General features: G+C 28.3%; 2 protein-coding genes across 3 annotated transcripts in view; one reads left to right on the top strand and one right to left on the bottom strand.

Moving 5' to 3' along the window:
- The first annotated feature begins 499 nt into the window (after positions 1-499).
- Positions 500-4,203, top strand: LOC113560798 (tyrosine-protein kinase CSK-like). The gene is made up of 11 exons (XM_026966873.1): positions 500-886; positions 1,293-1,422; positions 1,527-1,696; positions 1,985-2,204; positions 2,534-2,668; positions 2,733-2,869; positions 2,963-3,124; positions 3,212-3,407; positions 3,472-3,558; positions 3,630-3,722; positions 3,790-4,203. Exons 2-11 carry the CDS (start codon positions 1,387-1,389, stop codon positions 3,874-3,876), a joined length of 1,323 nt encoding a protein of 440 aa, XP_026822674.1. The 5' UTR covers positions 500-886; positions 1,293-1,386; the 3' UTR covers positions 3,877-4,203.
- Positions 4,204-7,219: 3,016 nt separating this feature from the next.
- The window catches only part of LOC113549181 (phospholipase A1-like), a 36,519-nt gene continuing 16,228 nt past the window's right edge, over positions 7,220-27,510 (bottom strand). Inside the window, exons 4-9 of one of the 2 annotated variants that reach the window (XM_026950364.1) lie at positions 24,539-24,684; positions 22,218-22,463; positions 13,693-13,890; positions 9,452-9,617; positions 8,472-8,555; positions 7,220-7,480 (exon numbers count right to left, since the gene is read on the bottom strand). In XM_026950364.1, the coding sequence (XP_026806165.1) occupies positions 8,498-8,555; positions 9,452-9,617; positions 13,693-13,890; positions 22,218-22,463; positions 24,539-24,684 (814 nt within the window). In that variant the 3' untranslated portion in view covers positions 7,220-7,480; positions 8,472-8,497. The remainder of the gene's footprint in view (positions 7,481-8,471; positions 8,556-9,451; positions 9,618-13,692; positions 13,891-22,217; positions 22,464-24,538; positions 24,685-27,510) is intronic. The other variant, XM_026950363.1, reaches the window with a different exon arrangement.

The following is a 27,510-nucleotide window of genomic DNA, read 5'->3' as shown; positions in this document are numbered from 1 at the left end:
TCGAGGTACCCACCCATCCCCACCAGTAAAATTTGAGTTTAGGTATAGTATAACTCTTATTTTTAAGTGTTTTTGGTTTTTTCTTTCTAACAAAGATACTAAAAATAAAATTATGTATACAAATATTCATCCTAGTTTACAATTCACACAGCACTAGTCACCTACAAATTCTCTAAGGGGTGTCAGTTGACACCCCCCCTACCCCTGTGCGCCACTGTGTATTGGACTCTTATTAAAGACTTAAAGTAAATAGAAAATTTTAATCGAGTCCGACCGTATTCGGTGTACTGCCGTATTCAAGGATTCTTTGATCTTCAGCGCAAAGAAAACGAAGACGACGGCAGTGTGACCATTTGTTCGGCACTCGAACTCGTTTCGGTCTGTCAGCAGCATTGACCGTGGCCTGCAGCGCGAGTCCGTCAACGATAATATTATTATTGTATGCTGTTTCGTAGTGTGCGCGCGCGCGCTTGAGTGCATATATTGTGTTTACCATACATCGTCATTATCAACGCGTATCGCCCGATTATCATTTCATTACCAATAATAATAATAATAATAACAATATAAAAAATAGTATTAAATAATAATACTAATAATAGTGTTCTCGGTTTTGAGTACGCCACCGTTGGTTAGTGTAACTTTGCAAATCTCTCCGTTTGGTTTTTCGATCAAAAAACTAGCACGCGCGGAACTGGTTTCGAGACAACACCGCTGACTACTACGACAGCATAATTGTATTGCGCGTTTGCGAAAACGAATTCCGCGGCGCGTACGCGATTTGTGAAATTTTCATTCATCACTGTTATGACGGATCGTCGTCTGACGAGATCCCGATCCTCCGAAATCCGTTCCGGTCGTCCACGTTAACCCGGGAATAGCGGTGGTAAGCATCTGTGAAATTTATGCGTGTTTCTAATATCCGTGTCATCATCCTTCACTGCTCTAAAACGATCAACTCCGGTCGCGGAACTCAGTCTTTTAAAGTTTAGTTGTTCGATCATTTCATACAACACATCCTCGAGTATGTGAATTGTCCCCAAGCAGATCAAATTTGTAATTATTTTTTTCTGCGTACACCCACCAGATGATTTTATGATAGACCATATTGTATCAGTGTAGGTGTGTGTATGTATACGCGTGTTTGTGTGTGCGTGTTTTTCAAATGTGGGTGTGTGATGATTCATACTTGCTGCAATATGAACCAATCCTAATGTTGCAATAACAAAATCTAACAGTTTTTACTTACTGTTACATTTATTAATTACTGTACCATAATTATGTGTGTACAGGTCAAACAGTCATTAATTGCAATAAATCAATGTCTTGTCACGGATAGATTGGATCAAATGATCGTTAGCCAATTATTAAACAAACACTGGAGAAATGGATCACGGGTATCAAAATACTGGCAGAACTCATGTAAGTCATTATTGTTTGTACTTTATTGTCGTCACTCTCTTCATTGAACCATAATAATGTCCCGTAACTGATTTTGCTGACAAATCGTCATTGATAATGTTTAGTTTGGAACAACTCCTCAACAATTGGTTACACACTCATTTTGCGACAGAGCTTCACCAGTGTCACCCGTCACAAACTTTGGAAGTTACACTTCATTTGTGCAACACATAAAAGATGACAGCAATATGAATTCTTTACAACGAAAAGCGCAAGTGAAATTAAATGCCATGCCGTGAGTACAAATTATTATATTAATATATATTAAGTTATATAACTTAGTTCATCTCTCAATGATAATTATAATCTGTTGTATTGATCAAATATATAAGTAAAAAAAATAAATCTAATACATTTTTTAACCAATTGAATTACACAAAATATAAAAGTTAAGAATAAAGTACTAACATTTCATTTTAATAACATTGTGTATTTGAATAATTTTTTCTTTTTAATTCTTAAATGATATTTTTGTTTAGTGAAATACACTCCTATTTATTTCTTGTTATTTGTCTAATGTTAGATGGTTTCATGGAAAAATATCAAGAGAGATGGCTGAAGATTTGCTAACACCAAAAGAAAATGGTCTATTTCTGGTTAGAGAATCTACTAATTATCCAGGAGATTATACACTTTGTGTTTGTTATGTTGGTAAAGTGGAACATTATAGAGTAAAGTATAAAGATAATCAACTTACAATTGATGATGAAGAATTTTTTGAAAATTTATCACAATTAGTTGAAGTAAGTAATTTTTTAATTTATTTCTTGAATTTTTTACATTTAATATTTTTAAGCCATATCCATTCACATAGGATAAATATTCATTTTTCATAAACTTGAAATGCTCATATAAAACTAATCATATTAGTATTGTGTATAACTTACAATATCTTATAACATTTAAGTATTTATTTGAAGTTATGTATTATTATTTTTTTCTTACGTATATATTTTGAAAAAAAATTGGGTGAACTTTTACCCCACATGAGTAAATGTGGCATCATAAATCACACAATTTGTGTTAGGTTAATTTTACTAAACACAATTGTTTATTATAATTTATTTTTTAGCATTATCAAAAAGACGCTGATGGACTATGTACGCAATTAACCAAGAGCTTACCTAAAAAAGGTAAACAAGAATTTTGCATAGATACCAAATCATTTATTGATGCTGGATGGGTTATACAAGAACAGGAATTACAGGTTTGATAAAGTAAAATTAATTTTTTTGATAATTTATTAAATTAAATTTGTTTTTATTCTCTAGTTAAATGAAACAATTGGCAAAGGGGAATTTGGTGATGTATTATTGGGAGTGTATAGAGGAGAAAAAGTAGCTGTTAAAATGTTGAAAGACTCTAGTGTAGAAGCTCAAAAATTCCTAACAGAAGCTTTACTTATGACGTAAATAAAGTTTTTTTATTTATTTAATAGATTTTTTTTTTATATATTATATAAATAAAAAAATACATTGAAATTTATGTGTTTGTTTATCAGGTCTTTAAGGCATGAAAATTTGGTTGAACTTCTTGGACTCGTATTAAATGAAAAACATTTATTATTAGTTACTGAATACATGGGTAAAGGAAGTCTTGTTGAATATTTACGCTCAAGAGGAAGACTTCATGTCACCAAAAAGGATCAAATTAATTTTGCTGTGTAAGTTATTATAAACTTTAAAATTATGTACTGATTTGTCACTTAGATAATAATTGTATCAAAAAAAAAAAAAATGATATGTTTTAGTGACACATGTAGCGGTATGGAGTACTTAGAGTTTAGAAAGGTAGTGCATAGAGATTTAGCAGCTCGAAATGTTTTGATATCAGAAGCTGGAGTAGCTAAAGTAGCAGATTTTGGATTGGCACGTGAAGAAAATTATATTGTGGATGCTGGGAAATTACCTATCAAATGGACTGCCCCTGAAGCACTTAGACAAGGGGTAATTTAAATAGTAAATATTTATATTAATTTAAAATATTGGATAATTTTATAAATTGCTTCAGGTGTTCTCAAATAAATCAGATATGTGGAGTTTTGGTGTTCTGTTATGGGAAATTTATTCTTTTGGTCGAGTTCCTTACTCTAGAATTGTAAGTGTTATAACATTTTATTTTACTTATTTGTCAAATAATATTAACAATTACAATTTTTATGTTTACAGCCATTAGTTGATGTAGTAAAGCATGTAGAAAAAGGTTACCGTATGGAAGCTCCTGAGTGTTGTCCTCCAGAAATATATGAAATCATGAGACAAGTAAACATTTTTTTGATACTATTATTATTATTTATTAAGATGTAATTTATTGTTTATTCTTTTATAGGCATGGGATTTATTACCTGATCGAAGACCAACGTTCAAAGATGTAAAGACCAAATTAGCACAGTTAAAAGTTGTAACTATTAATTAAGAGTTACATTAACTAATGTAAAATAATATATCTGTGCATTAACTTTGTTAATATCTGTATAGTATCAAATTTAATTTATATTTTATGAGCTAGTCTTTATTTTATCAACCTTCAGTATTTTTTATTCTTTAATATTTTTTTTTTTTGTTATTATCACTATTTAATATTTATATACAATAAATGCATTTAGTATTGGTTGAGGTAGATTTTCAAACTTTTAACAGAGTTATATAACTACTTCAATTATGAAATTAAATAATGTTGGGTATACATATTAAACATAAATGTTTTATTACATGATCATATTATATTTATTTATTATATTTATAATCAAAATTATTTAATGTATACTATTTGGGATCTTACTATTAAAAATATATAAATTGAATTAATATACTTATAATGAATGAATATGGTATATTTATATCATAACAATATTATTGTAGATTTTATCATTTTAAAATGAACGTTTATATATGTACTGATAATCTGTTTAATACATTAATTATTAAATATTTCAATTAAGATTACTATATTTATATTTATATCTGATATATACATGTGATATTTAATTACATCAGGAATTATTACTGAATGTATACTATTTTTAATACTTTTGTTCATTAAGTTAGTTTATTTATTGTATTCTAATTAATGTTAAGTATATCAAAACGATTAATCAATACTTGACCAATACTAAGCATTTTAGTATTCAATTAATTTTGATTGTATTTTGGGCTTGATGGTGTTTTTCTGTGTTTGTTTTTTTTTTGGTATAAATAATACATACAATATTATATATATATATGTATGTATAAAACATCAAAGTCTTATTACAATAAAATGATTTACTATAAATGACAAATGTAAATCTTAATAAGTTACATTTTTTTTTTATATAATATGTAAGTTATTTTTTTTCTAATAGACAATTATACAATTATTATTTATTTGTCATTGAACAACTTGACTGTTATAGAATGTATTTATAGCAATTGTAATTTATATATTAGAAATTGGTTTCAATTCTTATCAATTAATGCTTTCTATAATATTTAATAGATAAATTTGCATGATTTTTAGTTAGCTTCTTATTTTTGAATCTCTAACTGAAAGTGTAATAAAATATATTATTGGTACTCTTCTTAAAATACCAAATTTAAAAATTATCATTCCAATTGCTTACTAATAAATAATAATACTGACTGATTAAAATATTATATTACTATAAAACACTAATATTGTTGGAAGCCTACATCAAGTTCTTAAATTTACACTTATTACTGCTGGAAAAATATATTTATAATTATTGTTAAATGACTATTTTATTTTATCAAGTCATTTCTAATATTCAATTACAAACACGAAATTATGGTATCACTAATTAATTTATTGTATTAGAATAAGAAATAATCAGTAATTATGTGTGTTAGTTAATTTTTTTTTATATAATTTATGCCAAATCTCTTACATGAGATATATTTAAGATAAATTGCCTTATTTGACAACATATTTGGAATTGGACGTATGGAAACTTTTAATAATTGATTTGTTTTAGGTGTATGTTTATATTTAAAACTATGTAAATATTACTGTATTTTACTGGTGTATTTGTTTGTTTGTTTGTTTTTTTTCTTGGGTTACCCAAAAATTTGGTTTATTTACTCATATGTTAATAAGTTTTTAATGATAATTTTTATTTAAATAACAATTTTTTTTGCTACACTATAATATATATTATTTTCATCTAAAATAAATTGATATTCTCTCAATCAATAAATGTTATAATTTTTAATTTTCAAAAATGTGTTATGTGCAGTCTTGTGCTTACTTATTTAGTTTGCTAGTATTATACTTACTTACTTTACCATTGGATTTCGGTTATTCAAAGGTTACCTGCCAATTTAATTTAATTAATTTTTCTACAATAAGCATGCAAATCATTCATATTTTACCGTTTTATTGTAACTGCTTAAAAATAACACATGACGATAGTTTCCATTCAGCTTTGAATTTTGAATAGGCTGAAAATGATTGTATATACGAAACCTAAAATAGTCATTATTACTTATTTGTTTTTGTTCGTAACAGCCTTCTGTTACTAAACTGTTCGTATTCGGGAATGAAGTCTACAGTCGACTTATCCACGCCAGAAATGCGATAATGACTATTTTGGTTTTTATACGATTATTTCAAACCTATTAAATTTTAAAAAGTCGCACTCGATCATCTGTTCCATTCAAGTAGATATATCTACTATTAGTTTTTGAAACATCAATGCACCATTCTGACTATCTCGTTTCTCCCATAAATCCTTTATAATAAAATTAGTGAGTGGCTAAAGCTAAATCGCCTATGTGCCGCATTTAAAATGGCATTGTGCTGTTTTTTATTACCTACGTTTTAATCCCGTTATCTCCAGATTATTAAATGTGCACGAAAGAAAAAAATCTGTACTTCCACAAAACAGTACCAGGTACATTTTTTTAGTTAAGTACAATTATTTATATAAATATGATGACCTTTATCCTACAAGTGGGGAATATATGCTATTTCCGTAGACAAAACAGTTAAAATTTGAATTTCTAATGTTACGAGGAGGGGTGTTTGAAACAGAAAACGGGGTTTTCCGAGGAGAAGGTTGTGACAACATTGTTAACAGTCGACAAATTCATGCAAATTATATACTAGTATTTGGTAGTTGGTAGACAGTGCTAATTATTTACATTTGTTTTTTTTTTAATTTCCATAGGGAGTACTAGTGTAATGTACCTTCGTCTTCCTTTCAGTCTGACTATACGAAACCAACTTCTCCAAGTCCGGCAAGTTCACTTTTGGTTGCTCGTATTTTTTTCTTTTATCTTGTACTTTTAATGTCCATACCTATTTCATATTATGGCATATGTTACAGCAATAAAGCAAAATACTCTAAACATCATTATTTGCAAAGTTTTGTTCTTAAGACTAAGATTTTTTACAGAATATTAGATCCAATCGTTTTAAAATGCTCACCATTGATTTTGTATTGAAAACATCAATAATTTATAAAAGCCCACTACAGATACCATTGATAATACTTATTACCTATTCTATTATTTTATTCATACCTTTAAATTTGATAATAAAAATACAAAAAGTTTATTATTTTTGGCATTTACTATAGGTACTTATACCAGTTATACCTACTACCTACTCGAGACTTGATTAACAACACAAAATCGAATCTGCTGAACACAGATGTGCCTTTTTTGTACAGGACATTAGACGTGGTTACTGGGTTAGTATCATCTCATCCATCAATGTGAATATTATATTTAATACAAAATTAATAATAATATTATAATACGATGATGACGGTGTATTTATTTCACGCAGAATTCGTTATTGTATCATGTATTAATAATTATTATTTAATATATTGTACAAGTTATTATACATAATATTTAGAAACGGTGCGTTATATTTAACTACGGTAACCAGTTCGCACATAAACAATCTTTGGTTTACTTTGGATTTTCCGTTTCTTCTAACACGCACTTTTTTTCTATCGTGTTTACTTGTATTATTTCTCGTCTCGTTTTCTCGAATTCTCCGAACGCGTCTCCTGAAATTCAACAATAGACCAACGATGAGCTCGAACGTTTCAGTTACTATTACATATATATATAGGCATAGAGGACGCTTATTTTATCGTATAATAATCGATATTCCTTAAAACATTTTGTAATGTACTAATGTGTAAATATATTTTTGAAGTGCTTGCTTGTGTATATTGTTAAAAAAAAAAATGAAATTAACTCATCATATTTCAAGCTATATGCATTAAAGGCACGATTCGAATTTAATTTGTGTGTAGGTAGCTATAATTTTTCATTCCATTTAATTTTTAGAAAACCGATAATAAATCATAAAAATAATACCTATTTATACGAATATCACAAATTTAAATATCAAAAACTTGATCAGCTCTGACTTGGTCAATTTTTCCCTATATGTTAATATTGTTTTTCTTTTAAACTGTATCAGGTTAAAAAAGTACTATTTCAAAATTTAATTTCACAAAAAATATTTCTTTAATTAACGTCATTAAATCAAAATTTTCTAATGTTGTGGAAGAATCAGAACCCACATTTAAAATTCAAATATTGATAAAGTTTTGGCTATTATGGTAAGCTGTAAGTGATATTTTGTTTTCTTTTGGATTAAAACGTATTCTGATTTTTAAGTAGGTGGGTACTGTTGTTTATTATTTATTAGTAATTAGTATAAGTAACTAATAATATATACGAGATATAGCCCGAAAGATGAAACCGCGATTGTATTAAAAACATAGAACCTAGGTACTTAAATGTAGAAAGTTGGAAAAACGCTATCAGATTTTAATTATTATATTATATTGTTTGTTGACCGTGTTACGTTTTATTTTTGTTTGTTTCATATTTATGTCCTAAATTCATAAGCCATGGTCATCGGCAATTTAAATTTTAAAACGATTTTCCTGCGGTTTTATTGAAAATATTTTATTATATCTATGTGTCATAACTCATAAATCATAATGTATAAATAAAATGAAATGTTTATAATATAAGTATTACATTATTTACCCGTTGGAGGTTCCGGTCTAATCGAATGGACACGCTTTACTGTTACGCATTTGAATGCAGTATGTTCCTCGAGCACTAAAACACAACGAAAGACAACATTTAAAATAAATTATAAGCAACGATTTATTGTCAGAAACATTTTATGTCGATTTTTCTGCAAAATAAAAAATATGTATAGGTACTTTATGCAATGAAATTGATTTTTATTTTTTACACAAGTACCTAAAAATACCTATATGGTTATATAAATATATAATCATTGTACATAATACACATGTGGAGTTTATCAATGTATTATAAGGATTCTAAAATTATTTTTTTTTTAAATTTTATTTAAAATTACCATGTTTTCAATTATAATATTTTATTCTAAATTTACGTATTTAGGATTTATTTTTCAAGGAGTATGTATTTATTTAGAGTTTGCTAACTCGAGAAGATTTCACTTTCTCACCCCACAAACCATTTTATTCTTAAAATTTTGAAAATTTCATAATCTGGTTAACATACTCTTAACCGTGCGAGATTGATCGAAAAGTCAGGCTATGTATAGCAGCTATTATAATCATAATAATAGGTATTTATAATAATTTTACATAATATAATAAAGTAAACATTATTATTTCTTAGAATAAACATTGGCCTGTTGAACATTTGCGGTCGTCGAATGCCGGACACTTGCAGGTATACGGTCGCGTGTATTTTCTGCATTTAAAAAAAAAAAACACCGGTCTACGAACAAACATTAATTTTTTGGAATGCTAAAAATTGATTTAAATATGAATGGCAAAGGGGAGATCCACCGCACTCTCGACTTACGTAAATATACTACTGACACTATTCACAAATGAACCATCCCGAAGCTTTGCAGTAAGTATAATATGCATTCGATGTTATTACAGTATTGTCATAAAAGTATAAAACACATTATTTATAGAATATATAGGTATATTATATGCGAGTATTCATACTTGTCCGGAGTGTGGAATCCCATGGACACGGGTACGTCTTTGACGAACGTCCTGGACAGTGGTTCGCACGTGGACGTGCAGGGTATGCCTTGGTGGCGCTTACCCCGTTCCGAGACCGAAGCTGCGAAGAAACAAGCGCTCAGGAAGTGACTGCACCGGGCCCGGCCTGTACAATACACGGACAACCGACGTACATTAAAGACGTGGATCGATAACGACACAATAATATGACATAATATAGCTTTATACATAATGTATACCTATTTAGTTATATTGTCACACGTCGTAATAAATAAATGTATAGTTATTTATAAAGTGAAATATATTGTTGCAGCACTACAGCTGTATTGATGTATAAATAGGTGGGCACATACTATAATAGATATTTGTATAGTATTGTATAAGCGCACGATTCAACAATATCTATGTATTATGCTTCAAAAAGGACGCTACGACCACATGTGAGTATATTATGTGTTATCATCGTCCTACATATTGCAGTATCATGGAAAATTTGCGTTCAGTAGTACCGATTTTGTATAGTGAGCTTTAATTGTGTGAATGAATTCTCCTATTATCATATCTAATGGTAAGAATATTATCTATATTTGCTCGTAGGTTTTCAACTATTTTTAAACAATTAAAAAAATAAAATTATTAATTTAATTAATTTAATTGAGTACCTATCTATGTAAAAAGTTACAACTTAAAAATTCTCATAAGCTATTTAAAAATTAAATAGTGTCGTGAAAAGTTTACATGAAAATGCAGATAATGTTCCAACCTTTGATTAACTTTCTAATAATATTGTTAAGCTAACTACACAAAATTGGAATTGCAGAATACAAATTTAAAATTTGCACTATAAGGTACACATTTGTAAGACGACGGAGAAAACACACGGGTGTGGCGTCCACTTAATACAGATTGATACTTTTATCGCAGTACAGTCATTTTATCGGTAATTTATACTTGCGCGTAAATGGAAATGTTTGTTTTTTGCATCAGTCATAAAATAAAATACAATTATTATTTAAAAATGTTCTGTTTTAATGATTTTATATTATGCGAAAAGAAAAATGAGTATCTATTCTGATAAAATGACTGTATGTAGAGAAAAGAATCACCCCATCAAGCTCAACTAAAATACAGTAAAAGCCACCATTTAACCATTTTAACCATATACTCATTATCGAATTTACATTTTACATAATATAATATTATAAATAATACACTAGTTAAAATTCTACGTGATTTGTATACAACCGTACCTATGCAGTATATTATCATTGTAGCATATAAAAATAAAATATAACATATTATATAAATGATAAACTTACCCACTGCAGATCAGTCACCGTAAACTTTTACAAACAATATTAAAATACGATTAATTTGTTTTAGTAATCAATGTATTATTACCTACTTATATAAAAAAAAAAAATTTAATGTATAAATATTATGTTAACGAGTATAATGTGCATACGGGTGTGAAGATTTTCACAATAAGTAATTTTTTTATGCAATAAACTGGTGCATCATAATTAAGTATTCCCCACCAATTGTTTTTGTTTAATGCTGATGTCTATAAATCAAAAATGAAAATAAATCTACATATTTATGTATTTGAAAATACCGGTTCTAAGTATAATTAAAAGTTCCAAAAATTATAATTTGAATAAATACATTATTAAAACATAAAAAGGGGATGGGTTATGTATTTTTGAATCACCCTGCAGTACAAACATACAAACCTGTTTTTTTCAATACGACTTTACCTCAACCCTTGGTGGCTACATGGTTTAAGTGCCAAAAGTGTAAAAATTACATATTATTGGCGCCAATATTTATAGGACATAAGTGCCAATCTAATATTATATAGGTACCTGTTATATCCAATACATGACATACCTAAGTGCAAAAGATATAAAAAAAGAAATATTATTTGCACCAATATAAATATTTTATATATTTTATAATATAAGTATTTAAAAATATTTAAAATTGTCAATAATCGATAAAATATAAAATTCACCACGGCACACAAATAACTAGGATTTTGGTGCTTTTATATCGTACGATTTTTCTTTACTAATTTTGGCGCTTATGGTTTCGCACCATTTTTTTTTGAAAATTTTGATTAGATTGTGAAACGAAATAAATCAATTTGTGTAATACTTATATAATATTATAGTTTTTTTTTTGTATTTATGATACAAAATAAACAAATAAATAAAAAAATTTAATCAAGGAATTTACCATATAAATTTGTTTTTTTGGAAAAATATTTGAGTAAAAATGAAAGCGATTTTCGATCAACTCAAAATAATGTCGTGATCGACCTAGTAGCCACCCTCGATGTATAAAACAAGCGTGTATATCTAATAATATGAGTAATAGCACATACAACACAGAATAATATGTTATATTATTTGTACAGTGCGTTTGTCCGAGGTGACCGAGCATAGCTCGTATATTTTATATATATTATATTATATTATATTGCTTGTGTTTTAATACCCATTTTCTAATTTTTAAATAATACGCTGCAAATATTTTTAATATTGTGTGCTTTATAAAATAATACCTATTTAATAAAAATATAATGGTACGTTACGCTACATAGTATTATAAAGTGTACAATGCACGCGCCAATAACTACAAAAAGCATTTACGTGACCAAAATCTTTTAAGCGATATTAGCCAAAAAATAATAAAACCTTTCAAAAATATTTGTTTATACACACCGTCAGTCACTACTATACTTCGCCGTCCAGCAGGTATCCGCAGTCTACCTACCGCGAAAACATAAAATATTCATGAGCCACTAAGTCCACAGTTGTAGTTATGTATGATATATAATGATATTGTTTAATCATTAGCCGTCTACGTTATTAATTTCGTTAATTTATAGCTATTGCATTGTAATTAAGTATGCGAATGTTCTATAGCATAAGCTACAGGAAAACACTGTGTACAGAGCAATTCTTTATAACATTTTTTGTTTATTCAACAATTAATCGTTATACCTTTTTTTATTTACTAAAAGACGTTAAAATTTGTAGGTAGCTTTATATATATTTTTTAAATTTTAATATCTATCAACAATTATACACCAAAAACTGCGCTGTATAACTGTATATATTGTACAATTATAGCACAATTTATTAAATTTTTTACTTTAAATAGGAACAAATAAGACTGTTAAATGTATAGTTAGTTTTTAGATTCAGAGCGAAGTGAACGATAAGGAACTGTTCGTTGACAATGAAACGTGTCCTTAATTTTTGGACTTTTGAGTAGCTAAAAATCTCTGAAAGTCTAGTAAAGCACGATACTAGAATATTATGACCTCGTACTCTTACTACAGTTACAGGTAAATATATTTATGATAACTAATATTAACGCTAAAGTTAATTATTAAACTTTCAAGTGTATGTTTTGGTCTTTTGGATTAAAATATATATCAAAACTAGAAATAAAAAATGTTATTTTCGTGTTTTTTGTTTTTTTAAATATGAGATAGTAAGATACACGGATTTTCGAAGAATGTTCGAATGAGTTATTCGTGGTCTCAAGTTAATGAACAACCTTATATAAGAACAAATACGGCGATCTACACTGTAAAAAGTGTACACAGCTTATAGGTATGTATAAAATGTGATTTTAGCTTTGCAAAATATTATGATTTATAACCTGGGTGTCGGATATTTTTTTTTATTTGAAAAATAATACAGTAAATATAGGTCATGTTTAATTTAAATAATTTTTAAATAAGCTTTAAAACATAACACTGAAAAATGTGTTATATACGTCGTTTATTATGACTCTTGAAAAATAGAGTTTGAAAAATCAGAGTTCAGTTCGATCTTCATATTATGATGGTATTCATTTATCAAAATTAGACTGTTTCACGTGACACCACATTTTTTCCTGTGAGGAGAGTTTTTGTCATAAAATAACGCGTAGCCTCCCCCGACACCTTTTGTTCATCATTACGCACACGTATATTATTATAATATTTTGTAATGGCTGATAATTGATTAATCAATCGTTTCTGCCGGTAAATGATAAAAATCGTTTTTTAAGAGCGTTTGTAGTAAGTCTTGGTAACAAGTTAGCTGTATATAGTTGTCGTATATTACGTATAATATGTATATAGTATAGAAAAATGGTGACCCTACATCTTAGTTGTGCTAATGGATCATTTCGCCAGACTGGCGACGAGCAAAAATTATTACGGATATTCCTGGGCTCCTTGGCGCAGCTTGGTTGCAAGCGACCACCGTTCACACAAAAGTCAACGTGTCCTACTTGAGGTGTCTCGCCGAGGAATCCCGCGTTCGTGTGTATCACCTGAACCATGGTCGCATCATCCCTGGTTAACCGGAACTCGGCTGAACCGTATCTATCGACCAGTGGCCTGGCCGGATCTAAACCTGCAACCCAGAGGAACAACGCCAAATAAAGTATACATCTTTAATGTTATATCCCTAATCAGAATATTATTCTTAGAATTATATATAAAAATTAATTTTAAATAAGTTACCTTTTTTTATATTATTAAGTTAATACAATATAATATATAAAGTATTAAAATAAATAACAACAATTATGTACCTCTTTAAGCTAAGCTTGTGATGGTATACGTAGGGAGTTACAGTATACATAATACATATATGATTAAATTAAATAACATAATAAATAATAGATATAACAGTAGCGTAGACATGATTTCTGAAAGGGGGGATCAAAAAAAAGCTAAATGGGAGGGGGAAATTGAAAAATCCCCCACCCTCCCAAAATTTTTTACTTTGGTAGTAAAATATAAAAACAAATGATGAACAATGAAATTTGAATGAATATAATTTGAATTGATTCAAAATTCACATTACATACAATATGGTAGATTATTCACTACAATTCTCCATAAAGTCAAAATTTCTGTTTTATTAAATGCTATATCATTAAATGTATAAATAAAATAAATATTAATTAAATTAACAAATCTAGTTTTCTATTTTTGTTAGTTAGTCTAAAACTTCTGCTGTAATTAAATATTTCTATAAACTGGCATAAGTGTTAGGCCATTTAGCCGTTCCTATAACAAATACATTTTCAGCAATCCTGTGAGTGTCTTTTTTAGATTTCAGATAAATAAATGGTAGGTACGTAGTACGTACTATGTACTAGTGTACTACGTATACGCGATGAACTAAACCCATAACGATAATGATTTCATTAGTTATTTCTCATAATGTAATAACAACGATAATATCTGATAACATTTTAAACACAGGCTCACAGTGGAAGCATAGCCTTTTTATTCGAGCATACATACATATTATTATATATAAAGTATTGTCTTTATAAATAATAAGATATGCTATAATAAAGTATAAACATAGTCGTTATTGAAAATGTCGACTAAATAAATATTACTTTGCTACAAATAAAATAAAATAAAATAAAATTATAATGGTATTTAGTATTGAGAAAATTTTCATAATTCAATAGCTCGATAGATCATAATATCACAAAATGTTGCATTTTAGTGCATACTGCATAATGATAACGTAAGCAAAAACAAAAAAATAATAAAAAACCAATGGAGGGGATCTGACCCCCCACCCCCCTTGTATACGCTCCTGAGATATAATTAAGTCATGAACATAGGCCATTTCATTAAACAAAACATCATTGATATAAATTCGTGAAGTTAAAATTATCATTATAATAATGATAATATTTTTTTTTTGTATCAATTTGCATAGTTAAAATGAATAGGACCTAGAAAATTTTTGAAGTTTTGACAAAATCTTTAATTAGTTACGGTCAACGAAGTATAGAATGTAATGAATATTTATGGAATAATAAGGCTAATCCAATTACCTACATTTGTTAATGATTCTATCAAATGGGATAGAAGTTGTGAGACACGAAACTTGACACTGTTATATGCGATTAATAATGAATGATACAATAGCGATTAACAGTTCACACAATTAAAACATTCTTACCATCACAGCTACCTATAGTTTCGACGTTGCAGGTGTTTGTCAAAAATGTATAGGTAGCAGTAATGGTGATATGTTTTGAAAGTATGGATAAATAATCGCAATTGTATCACCCACGATTGTAACTTACAAAGTGTAGCCCTTGTCTTCCACGACCCCTATCATTTTAATTTGATAGAAAGTTTATTGTAATTTGTAATGCAAATGCAAATGTTCATTGTAGTTTTAATACAAATTATACTTCAATATAAATAACTTACATAATATAAAAAGGTACTGTTTTTATATTTTTAGTCTTAGTTTTAACGGCACGCGTTGAGTGTTGACTCTGTTCTACACACGCATAACATATTATCAAATTTTGCGTTCAGTTGGTATATATTTTACTCTATTATTTTTAAAATTACAGTAAATTGATCAATTTTGTACCATACAATTAGTGTACAATTTAAAGTTAAGATTATTATTCAGGGAATGTCGGAGTTTTTTATTGATATTTTAAACGTGAAGCAAGTTATATTAATTTAAAAATCTACAAAAAGATTATAATTTTAAAATACTATCTTTCTTCAAAATTAAAATATCAATAAAACTTTCCAGTATGCCTGGATAATAATTTTATCTTTAAATTTTACAATACATAAATTTATTCTAGTTCTAAAATCACATAATCAAATGGATTATTCTAATTATTGAATTATTCTCAATGCAAAATTCCCCATGTTACTTGTGTGTGAAATAGTCGACAGAGACAACACTTGCGGATTTTGTTTTAAAATGTATAGTCGGCAAATTCATATATTTATATCCCCTCCCTCCATCAATAGTTGCTAGCGCGGGCCCTGAAACCAACGATTTAGTAATAACTGTAATAATTTATAACACGTAAACAGTAGTTAATTTATCGTTAAAATATTTTATAAATAATATATAGTAATAACATATTTCAATATTTCTGTAGACCATGAGCCTGTAAATTACAATTTGTAATAACATATCAAGCATATTAGTGTAATGGAGAAAGGTATTAGGTTAGACAAATTATGAACTGTGTACACATTTAATGTTTAATATTATTATACGTACATCAATGTAAGAAAGCGACTAAAGTAAGAAACAGAATCAAGCTGTTTTGTTTCGTCGTTTTTATTTATTAAATTATTAATAACTGTCATTATATGTAGATATAACGGGTTTCCAAAATGTAATCTGTTAATTGTGAATCATAATAAATATGATGAACAACTGAAATTATATATAATGGTTAGATGAAACGTAAATTTAATAATTTTGTATATCCACATATTTCAATCTAAATTCAAAATAAGTGATTTACAAATTTGACTCGAAAGTCGAAACATTATACCATTCTAAAATCTAAATATTATGTGATTTTATTTTACATACATTTTAGACATTAGTAGGTATTATTGGTATTGATGCAGTTAAATTTAAAAAATGATCGATTAATAAAAATATTATTGATATTATAATATCTTACTCGAATCCGATAATCGAAAAGTACTGAGCTTCTTTTTATGAATCTTTTATAATTTTTACCTCTTATGCATTTGTTTTTATTAAAAATTGGTCCTTCTACGAAAGCCAATAATATTATAATTCGAAGTCCTCGTTGCCGCTTGCATATGCCTATGATAATCGGGGAAAGTTACGGACCGCGTTTGCGAATGAGTAAGAAGAGAAAATACGTACAAAAAGAATCTGTAAATAATTATTGATACTTAAATAAAACCAAACGTATTTCTAGTCCGACTGTATAAAATTTCGTGTAGGTCATCGGTAAAGGTAGGGCGGTGGTGATCCGACGTTTATAATAATAATAATATGGGTACACACCTACATGGCTACATTTAAACGAAGTGCATTTTTACCGGTAAAGTATGTCCATACGATATTACAATTATTACTTTGGACTTTTGGAGATATTATTTTTGCCCGGCGTAATCGTATTGTTAATTATTATGACACAAAAAGAATACTCAATAACAGTAAAATGTACAATAGTTGATAATATTAATAAAATATAATAATATTGGCATAATATAGCGAAGAATAAATTTGTACTCAACGTGTCGGCAAAAACAAAAAACAAAATACGACATGATATATCAGCACAAGTAGGTATTTCATACATTTGTTTTGGTAGTGAAGTGTATGGAGAATTTGTACAACCTAACCGGGCTCACGGAATTAAGATAGTTTACGAGTCGTAGATTACGACTCTATTTTATAGTTATCATGTAGTTAATGGTGCTGGCGCGAACATAATATCTATAGTCTACACCATAGAAGTACCTATACCTATAGTTAAGGTACTTAAGATTTTGAATAATTTTCACAATATGTCTTCTAATCACAAAAGTGGAAAAATAGATGCCATCGGGTCATAAACGTATTTTCACACGCGATCTTCTTGCACATACACACAGCGGCAACGCTCGAGATGAAAACAATTATACATACGTGTAATTAAGGTCGATTATTGTTTTTAGCCACGGGTTAAATCTCATATTATGTTCGTACTATGAAATCGTTTAGTTTTGTTTTCTTACGCCGTATAATTTGGTGTAATTATTTATTAATCAACGTTTCGCTGAAATGTGAACAGCTATATGTATTATATTATGTGATCTCTGAACTTCATACACCAAAATAATATTAAATTTTAACAAATTATTATAGGTTATATTTTAACGGCATTCTAGAAAGGTTTATCAGTATAATAATGAACAGACGTTAATTTATATACTTTATAAACAACTCATATATTATATTGTATGAATTATGAGCAAAGTAACTTTATGTATATTATTCTAATGATTATAATTCAATTTATTTTATTTTATATAAAAATACGATACGTGTTGATTTAATACAATAAAATATATTTAAACTCAGTAGTTAAGAATACAGAAAGTTATTATATTGATCAATTTATAGAAATTGTGTTCAATGAATAAAGTCCAATCGTGATTTCGTTCAAATAGTAATTTTTGTCCAATAAGAAATTTATTCCAATCAACAGTTTGTCTAAGATACAACGTATGTATATTTGTTAAAAATTTACATTACACGAACCGGAATCATATAGGTAGAACATGATGTGTGGGAGTGGAACGGACAGCTAACTTTTGTAATTTGTATTTTTTTTTTTTTTTTTACTTAATGATATTTAAAACAGTGTTAAACATATTGTATTTATATATAAATCGGTGTCATCGTTTTTAAAATAAATATTATGTTTATAATATTATATTAAAATATAAGAACGTTTTTATTCTAAATCTGTTTCAGCTCAGTGTGAATTGTGGATTACTGTATATTTTTAATTAATAAGGTATAGCTTCGGATAAATTCTGGTTTCAATATTTTATTGTACTCATACTTTCTGACTATTGTGCACTAATTCGTCAACCCTTTTTTGATTAGTATCTTGTATTTTTTTTTATTGATGGTGGTCTAAAGCGAATTAAAAATAGAAATCGGGGCTAAATACACTTTGGACTTGACTACATATTGGGCTACATTTATTGGACCTAACATCCTGAAACAATTATTATACTACATTACTCTTTGATACACGCTTTCTCTCTGTCTCTCTACCTCTATAATATGTCTCTTATATGACTTTTTACCTTCACCAGATAATATAGTATTATCCACACAGTATAATAAATACGGTTTAATGATAAGACAAAATCAATAGATATTTTACTAATATAATTCATACTGTTAAACAAGCAACAGTCAGTAATCGACCGAATTAAAAAATACCCCAGTCGGTGGCATAAATATGCTCACATACCAAATTATATATTTTTACGATTATGAACAATGAACATTGTCGAGCACGTATATATAATTTTGAAAAAAATTAAATTAAAAACATATCTTGTGCAGCGAAACAAAAATATTTTCTAACTATATATGCATAATATAAACACTGCACAGTACGTGTATAATAACGAATATGACCCAAAGGAAACTGGAAAGTTATGAAGAATGTCGTGCGCGATAGGTACCCACAAGAAACCCACTGCTAAATTCACGGTCATGGCCGGTCTATAGAAACGAAAATTATGAAAAATTCGTTTGGAATAATTATATGATAATTGCGATATACATCTTAAAATGTTTATCATATATGATATCATATTAGATAGTAGGTCACGTCTTCTGCACTCGTGACCCATTTATCCGGAAGAAAGAAAAACAGGTTTTACCAGAAATCTTCTTCGTCGGGACATCATATTCGTGTTTAGTATATACACGTATAGCACTGTATACCTATACAATGTGATTCTCCAAGCATGCTCACCCCCATTTTTAAAATTTAATAATCAATTTGTTCTATTTTTGATTTTTTGAATTTTCAAATAAAGACTTTAAGTTAAAATCATTGTGATTTCAGCACTATTAAGGAGTTTCCTGATGTGATATAAGTTTCTGATTTTTCAAAAGACAGTTTCTTTTTTTCTCTAAATTATTCAGTTAATAATTTTTTTTTAATTTTCGAAATAGGTACTTAATTTAAAATTTTAACTAGTAATTTTTAATTTATTACAATATTTATACTGCCCGTTATTAATGACGATGGACCTATAACGTATATTATTCTCAGTATACAAAGTTAAATAATAACTCAAAAACTACTAATTTCAATTTTGATTTTAATACCTAATTTAAAATGTTTAGTAAAATTATCTAATAAATAATTTACAGTAAAATAAGAGGTTCTCATTTGATAAATAGAAGTTCATATTTCCTCAGGTTACTCCTTTAGTAAGAAAAAATTCAAGAATTTAAAAATATGATATTCAAGTATATTTATAAATGGTGAAAATAAAATTTTTAATAAATAAATTATTAAATAAAAAAATGGGGTTGAGCATGCTTGGTGTATTATCTTGTAAATTATCCAGTAAACCACCTTCTCGTTGGCGCGAAAGTCGTATTTTCATTTTTCGAATTAGAATAAAATAGAGTTTGAATTTGAACCTAAGATTTATGATATCTTTTTTTTCGAGGCAAGAATGCATAATGACACGAACGGTTTGGAAAAACAAAAGTAGATTACATACAAAAAAAAAAATCGTTCGGCAGATACGAATATAAAATAATACATACCATTCACTTGATCGTCAATGTATATTTTAATTATGACTGTAATCATTTGAAATATTAACATACCTATGTTGTTTTACAGTTTTTTTTTGTTTCCGTGTAACCGGCGATGACCCGAATAACGATAATGTTCTCAAGCAAGAGCATACTCGTTGTTGCGAGTTTACGTATTTTATTTGAAAATCGGCTAGACAATAATTGAATACCGCAATAGTAAAACGTCTCGGTTATGGATATATAAAATAGTATAATATAATAATAGATTGGTGTATTGCAGCTGATGTCTATAGCAGGCCATGATATACATATATATATACACTTAATAACCGTCGACCAATTTACATAACTGTGAAACAACTTTATGTCGTTGGCATTGCAAAACGCTAAGCGATTTTTGGTGAAACTATTTTTATATATTTTATAGCATAATATTGACGTGTGGAAATTGTGTTTTTTTTTTTGTATTGAAAATGCTATATTTTTCATTTGATGTATGGAAGTAACTTAAAATAATTTTAAAGACTGCAGTGTAAAAAAAAAAAATAGTGATCTATATTTTTACGATTACTAGTATGGTGTATATATATTTATATCGCAGTCATGAGCTATGAAAAAAATATTCTAATTTATATACACGTTAAAATATAGCATTTAATATAAACCAGTTTTATAGATTTTTAGCCACCTACCGCGCGCCGTGCTGTGACGCGATCGTCTAAAAACACGCGTATACTATACATTTATGACACGATATTACAAGTTCAAGTGCACTGCCATTGCAGTCTCTTAATATATATATACGTAAGTTTACGTAAGTGCTTTGCTAAACTAAACCTGAGACCGTAATTCTTGGAACGCGTATTCATTAAAAATGGATTACATTTGCATTATATACCTACCTATATACATACCTGTTTTTAGTAGCATAATTTACTTACCAATATATTAAACATCGTGGAGACTTTAACGTTGACTATAACTACGCGGTAACGCTTGTTCGGATGACGCGCGGTATCGTGTGATAAGCAAAAAAACAAAATAGGTATACTTATCGTAACAATAGAGGATATTAACATGGAATATATTGTATTCAACTTGGTAGGCGGAGTTACACGATTCGCGTTCGTGAGAGAATTTCATGACTTTATTATATATTTATCATATTGTATAGGTACACCTATATTAAATTACGCATATATATATATGTTACTGATAATAATATTTCACGTGTGATAGAACTTCTGGAAAACTTTGAGAAAACCTTAATGTATATATGGTTTTATTAATTATTTTGTGTATTTTAGTATTTACATACTGGTAAATAAGGGAAAGCAGTGGCTAAAATAAGGCCGAAATGATAATAGTTAATTCGAAAAACACCCCCCCCCCTACCGGTTATGCACCTGCCAATATTGCGTCGTATTTTATGTCTGTTTATTTTTCTCGGGCAAGTCGAGTGGTACAACTAATAATATATAATTAATATATAGCATATCAGTGCGTTAAATTAAACACTGTCTTTGCAATTCTCTCGCAGTTAAATGTAAAAAAGTGATAACGTAATGAATTTTATTTATAATAAATATACATTATAATATACGCACCTATGATTTTGTGTTGTCTGTGTGTCAAGTGGTTGCTTATCATGCCGCATATGTGGGCCCCGAGACTGTGGCCGACGCAGTGTATGTCGTACGCCGATGCCCCAGAATAGGTGAGGTGGGCATAGAACTGAGCAGTGCATTGGGCCACCAGCCTGGTGTTGCTCAGCGAGGACAAGTAACACGGGAAGAATGTCAGCGGTTCCCAGTCCACGGTAAACACGTTGTAGTCTTTTCGGTTCAGGTACGCTGCAGCAAACGCAACATGTAAACTTATGCAATAATATATAAACCGCTGTGATTTTAGGGCTTGGATGAGGTATTGGACGAACTCGAGTGTACGTCATGTAATAAAACGGAAACACACATTTTACGCAGCATTTGATCCCGCCCATCTTATCGTTGTAAAGAAGTTTACGAAGAGCTGCAAATCGTGTAAAGTTTGAAAGCTGAATATTGGATGGCGTAAAATAAAGGAAGATAGGTACTAAAAAAACGGTTATACCTTGCGGATAATGAGGAGGAGTATTGTGATGTCCAAGGCGCAATTGTAAGAAGATGGTTTGATTTATAATGCCTTCATAGTACGCGATAATATAACCCAAGAATAATATACGTACGATGCGATCGTGAAAAACAACGATACCGATCAGCATATTATAATATATACTTATGAGATGGCTCTAAACGATGAGCTACAATGGACGTCGAAAAGTATATGATAATAATATATATATATTAAATTCGAAAATGCGTGCGAGCTCGGCTTTTGTCACGTTAAACGTGGCGGCTGAGTAGCTTGTGATAGTTATGCTGCGATTGGACCTCGGTGATGTGGATGAAACCGTGTTATGTCAGTCACGATTGCTACCTAGTACCTATGTATACAGCTTATAATATAGTCAAAGAAAAGCACAAACGTACAGGTATAATGTGCGCGTTTATACGGGGTGACCATAGACATTTTCGTATTACGATAAAGATGATGGAGATTTCGTAAAAAAACGTAAACTCGTATCCGCAGTGTTTTATTTTAAAACTAGAATACATTATGCACAATAGTCAAATTGATATCTGTACACTGTTGATTTTCTCTCACTGGCCCACGCGCTATATAGACAAAACACATTCGTTTAAAATCATATTTGTATATTGTATGATTTCTATGTTTTTAAATAATCTTAACTGTAGAATTAACTATTACAAAAATTATAGAAAATAATATTTTTGAGAGTATAACATTTCGGTTTGTATAAATACTCTAAGTATTGTCCCAAAACAATTGTGTATCCATTTAAATTTACAAACACTATTATTTAATACTAATTATAAAATATAAAACTGATATTATGTCAAACTCTCAATAATATTATACTCTATAATTTTTGTAAAAGGTGATTCTACTTAAGATTATTCAAAAATCATAAAATACGATCTTACACATGAATGTGTTTTATGTATGTGGTGCACATGAGTCTAAAAGAGAAAACAAATATTGTGATGAAATCTTCTTACTACGTCTAATGCGATATGAGCCTTCGAAACTTCATATAATAAATATATTATATTCATAGTAACTTCTATGCTCTTATTCATCATCCAGCGATACGCATATTTTTAGGAAGAATATATTGTTTTGGCTATAAAAAATAGACGTGCGTAATATTAATTTTTTCCTAGGACATGACTGAAATTTGTATTGCTATAATTTTAATTATAATTTCCCCCAAAAAATCTTTATATTTCGAATATTTCCACAAAATTATCCTATGCGGAAGGATAAACAACATTAGAAATACTGTTGGAATGTATACGTTTATTAGAAATCGCACGATTTTATAGATAAAAAACTCACTAAGTCGTGAGAACTTTTGTCTTTTGGGTCAGCAACTATTCTCCGTTAAACTAGTAATACACAGTTGAATTCGTATTTACAAATGCCTACAATAATATTTCACGATAGAATTTCGAACATTATACTATTTCACTGCACACACTTGAAGGTGAATGAAGCGAGACGAGTCCACTTTTTAATTAAAAATACATTCACCTACTATAAACAGTATAAATACAACGGGACGGTATAACTAGCTAACACTAGCTACACATTTATAATACTATTATTATAATGCGCCTGTTTTACAAATAATTTCGTTTATAATGTTTGCTTTTGCGGTGAAATGCTGAAACAATAATCTGTCTACGTACAATTGAACGTATTGATAAAACAAGTTTCGTTAATAATAAAAATAATGACGATGATAAAAGTAATAATTATCATAATATAATAAGATATTTTATACTATTCGGTATGGATCACTAACCGTTTCTGATGATTGTCATCGGGGTCTTGCTTTCTGTTCCATTAAAACCATGAATAATGATGACGTTTTTTTTGCTAGGATTCCAACCGCTGTACCGGAGTGTGTTCTTGTTTCGAACATCTATCAATTTTTTTCGTTTAGCACCGCTATAAATAATCCAATGTTTAATTTTAAAATATATAAATTATCATGTACATTGCACCTAATTATATTGTATATTGCAGAGTTGAGTAAATTATTCTCATCTAAGTAATTATTTGAATATATTAAACTATGTATTTGAATGTTTTCCAATTGTAATTAGTCAAGTATAGAAAACTTTCTTGTTTTTTGTTGTTTTGTACAACATTATTAGCCACGTATATGGCATATGGCATATAATTTATCGAATGTAATATTCTGTAAGCGTAACAATGAACGTAAATTGTAACTTCTATATTAATTAATTTATAGAGATCTACACAAAAAAGATGTAATTATAATATATGAAGTGTACCCATTTAATATTAATTATAAGAATTGAATTTAAATAAGTACTAGTATTTATAATCAATGATATTATCTTATAACGACATCTTAACATTGATAAGTTGATTTACTGTCAAATGCATTGTGTGCACTAAATACTGTCTTTTTAACATAGGTATGTATTTAGGTCGTATTTTTCTGACCGATTTCGCGTCATAGTACCAAGATCACCTTATCAACCAATTAATAATATAATAATATTACCATACCAATCTCGATGATTCATTTTTCAATTTTTTTTTTTTTAATTACAAGACTAGGGAACGAATTTAAATGCTCTAAAACAAAAAAAAATGACTTAAAAATACGATTTAATGCACTCATAACAGATTTTTTTTTAAATATACTAAAAAAATGGTCTTAAAACTATTTTTAACATTAAAAAAAATTGTTTAATTATATAAATTCTTATTCGTAAGTATTAATTATTCATACATAATATTTCGTGTTGTTCGAATGTATGATGTACATTAATATACTTTAATATACCTAAGTGTCTACACGTATCAACAATAATTTCGTCTGGCGTCACATTTGTCTGATCGGTAAAAACATAATAAATAATAAAAATAGAAGTACAACATATTGTAAGACAAATAATATTTTATTTTATTCTTTTAGTATGAATGTTAACTAAATGTTTATCAAATTTTATCCATTCTTATAAAAAAATGATTTTAAAACATAAAAATGTCAAAAAATACTCTAAAAAGCAAAAAAGTCTTAAAAATTCAAAAAAAAATAAATGCAAAATAAAAATTACATTTTTTAATTCTTTGATATATGAAATGAACTTTGTGCTAAGAAATGGAATGTTTTCGGGAAAAAAATGCGATTTGCATTCAAATCCGTTCCCTTCAAATAACAAATCACATTGAAGTTTGAACAATTCTAATAATGCTGTCGTACTTGATTCATTCACGAAGGAACACTTCTCTTGACATTCTTTAAAATTAACAATATTTTCATATCATTTTCGTACGAAATTCTTCAACTGTGAAATTGCAGTGCATGACGTATAATTATAATTTAACAAGAATTGAGTCTCTTGTACCTACTCATCTGATAAAACAATGCTAATTTCTAATTATATATAATAAATAAATAATGTCTATTAGATATTAATAATAATTATAGACTAAAAAAATGTATGTTTTTTCTTTTGTTTTCTCGTTATGATACTTTCTAGTAATAAATCGTTTGTGTTGTTATAACGTTTTCAAACAGTACCTATCGATTATACTTTTATTTTATTTTTCAAAAATACCTAAAAGTTTTCGTTTGACTTAACGCTTAAGTAAATAATTTATTAACATGCCATACCATACATACCAATATACCATACATAAAAAGTTATATAGTATGAATTATTGTTTTAATTACATAATTGCGAAATAGTGTCCCGACGAAACATGGTAATACCTATATTCCAATAAAACAATTAAACTCTACTTTCCGCAAGTAATGAAATAATTCATAATGTGTTTTAATCTTGTATATTAAACATAAAAGTCAAGTATACTGTCTGATTATTTTGTTGCAAGCAATTTTTTTTATATAATTTCTAGTCAAAATAAAGTCCTAGTACCTCTCCACACTGGTCAACTAAATTGTAAATAGTTATAATTCATAAGCTACTATTATTTGAATTTTAATATTTATTTATATCAAAATATTTTTCTTCGGAATAAAAAATAAAAAAATTTATGATGTAATTCAAAAAAGTAAAAAATTATAACGATAAAAAATATTGTTTTATTTTGGCTGGAAATTATGAAAAAAAAAATATTTTTATAAACATTAATAGATTTTAAAATAATGAGTGTTGTTTGATTAAAAGATCGTCTTGAATATATAATAATTGACAGTAATTTATTTTTGTTCGTATATACGACGATTTAAAATTGAGACAAAAATGTAGGTATAGTCGAATTTAAATTTTTTGTTTTTGTCATCACCTGCAGAGTTCAGAGTAAGTACTGAGAGTTTGTACCGAATTGGAAACGGTTTGTTTATTGTCCATTATTTTCGCGAAACTGTATATTATAGTACGTGGAATTTTTATCGATGAAAGTATAATAAGTAAACAATGTCACTCTCGTTTATATGGATCGGAGTGATTGATTTGTTACACTTCTTCGATCACAATGCACTCCAATCGAGAGGTGTTTATTGATTGCACACGAATATATTATTTCAATAGCAATAAATGACAGGATCGGATTTTCCGCAGTAGACGTCGGGTCGGCACAATATAATATCATATATTATATATTATATATTATATACCTATATTATACATACGCGTAATCTAATTGACTGTGTCAATGTACAATATTACTATTGTCTATTATAGACACATAAAAATATATATTTTTTTAAAACGAGCATGGTATAGACACGTATGGTTATACTATAACGTCAAGTTTACAAACACTGAAACC

The sequence above is a fragment of the Rhopalosiphum maidis genome, chromosome 1, assembly GCF_003676215.2.
Source record: "Rhopalosiphum maidis isolate BTI-1 chromosome 1, ASM367621v3, whole genome shotgun sequence".
NCBI lineage: Eukaryota > Metazoa > Arthropoda > Insecta > Hemiptera > Aphididae > Rhopalosiphum > Rhopalosiphum maidis.
This window is presented reverse-complemented; position numbering and strand designations above follow the sequence as displayed.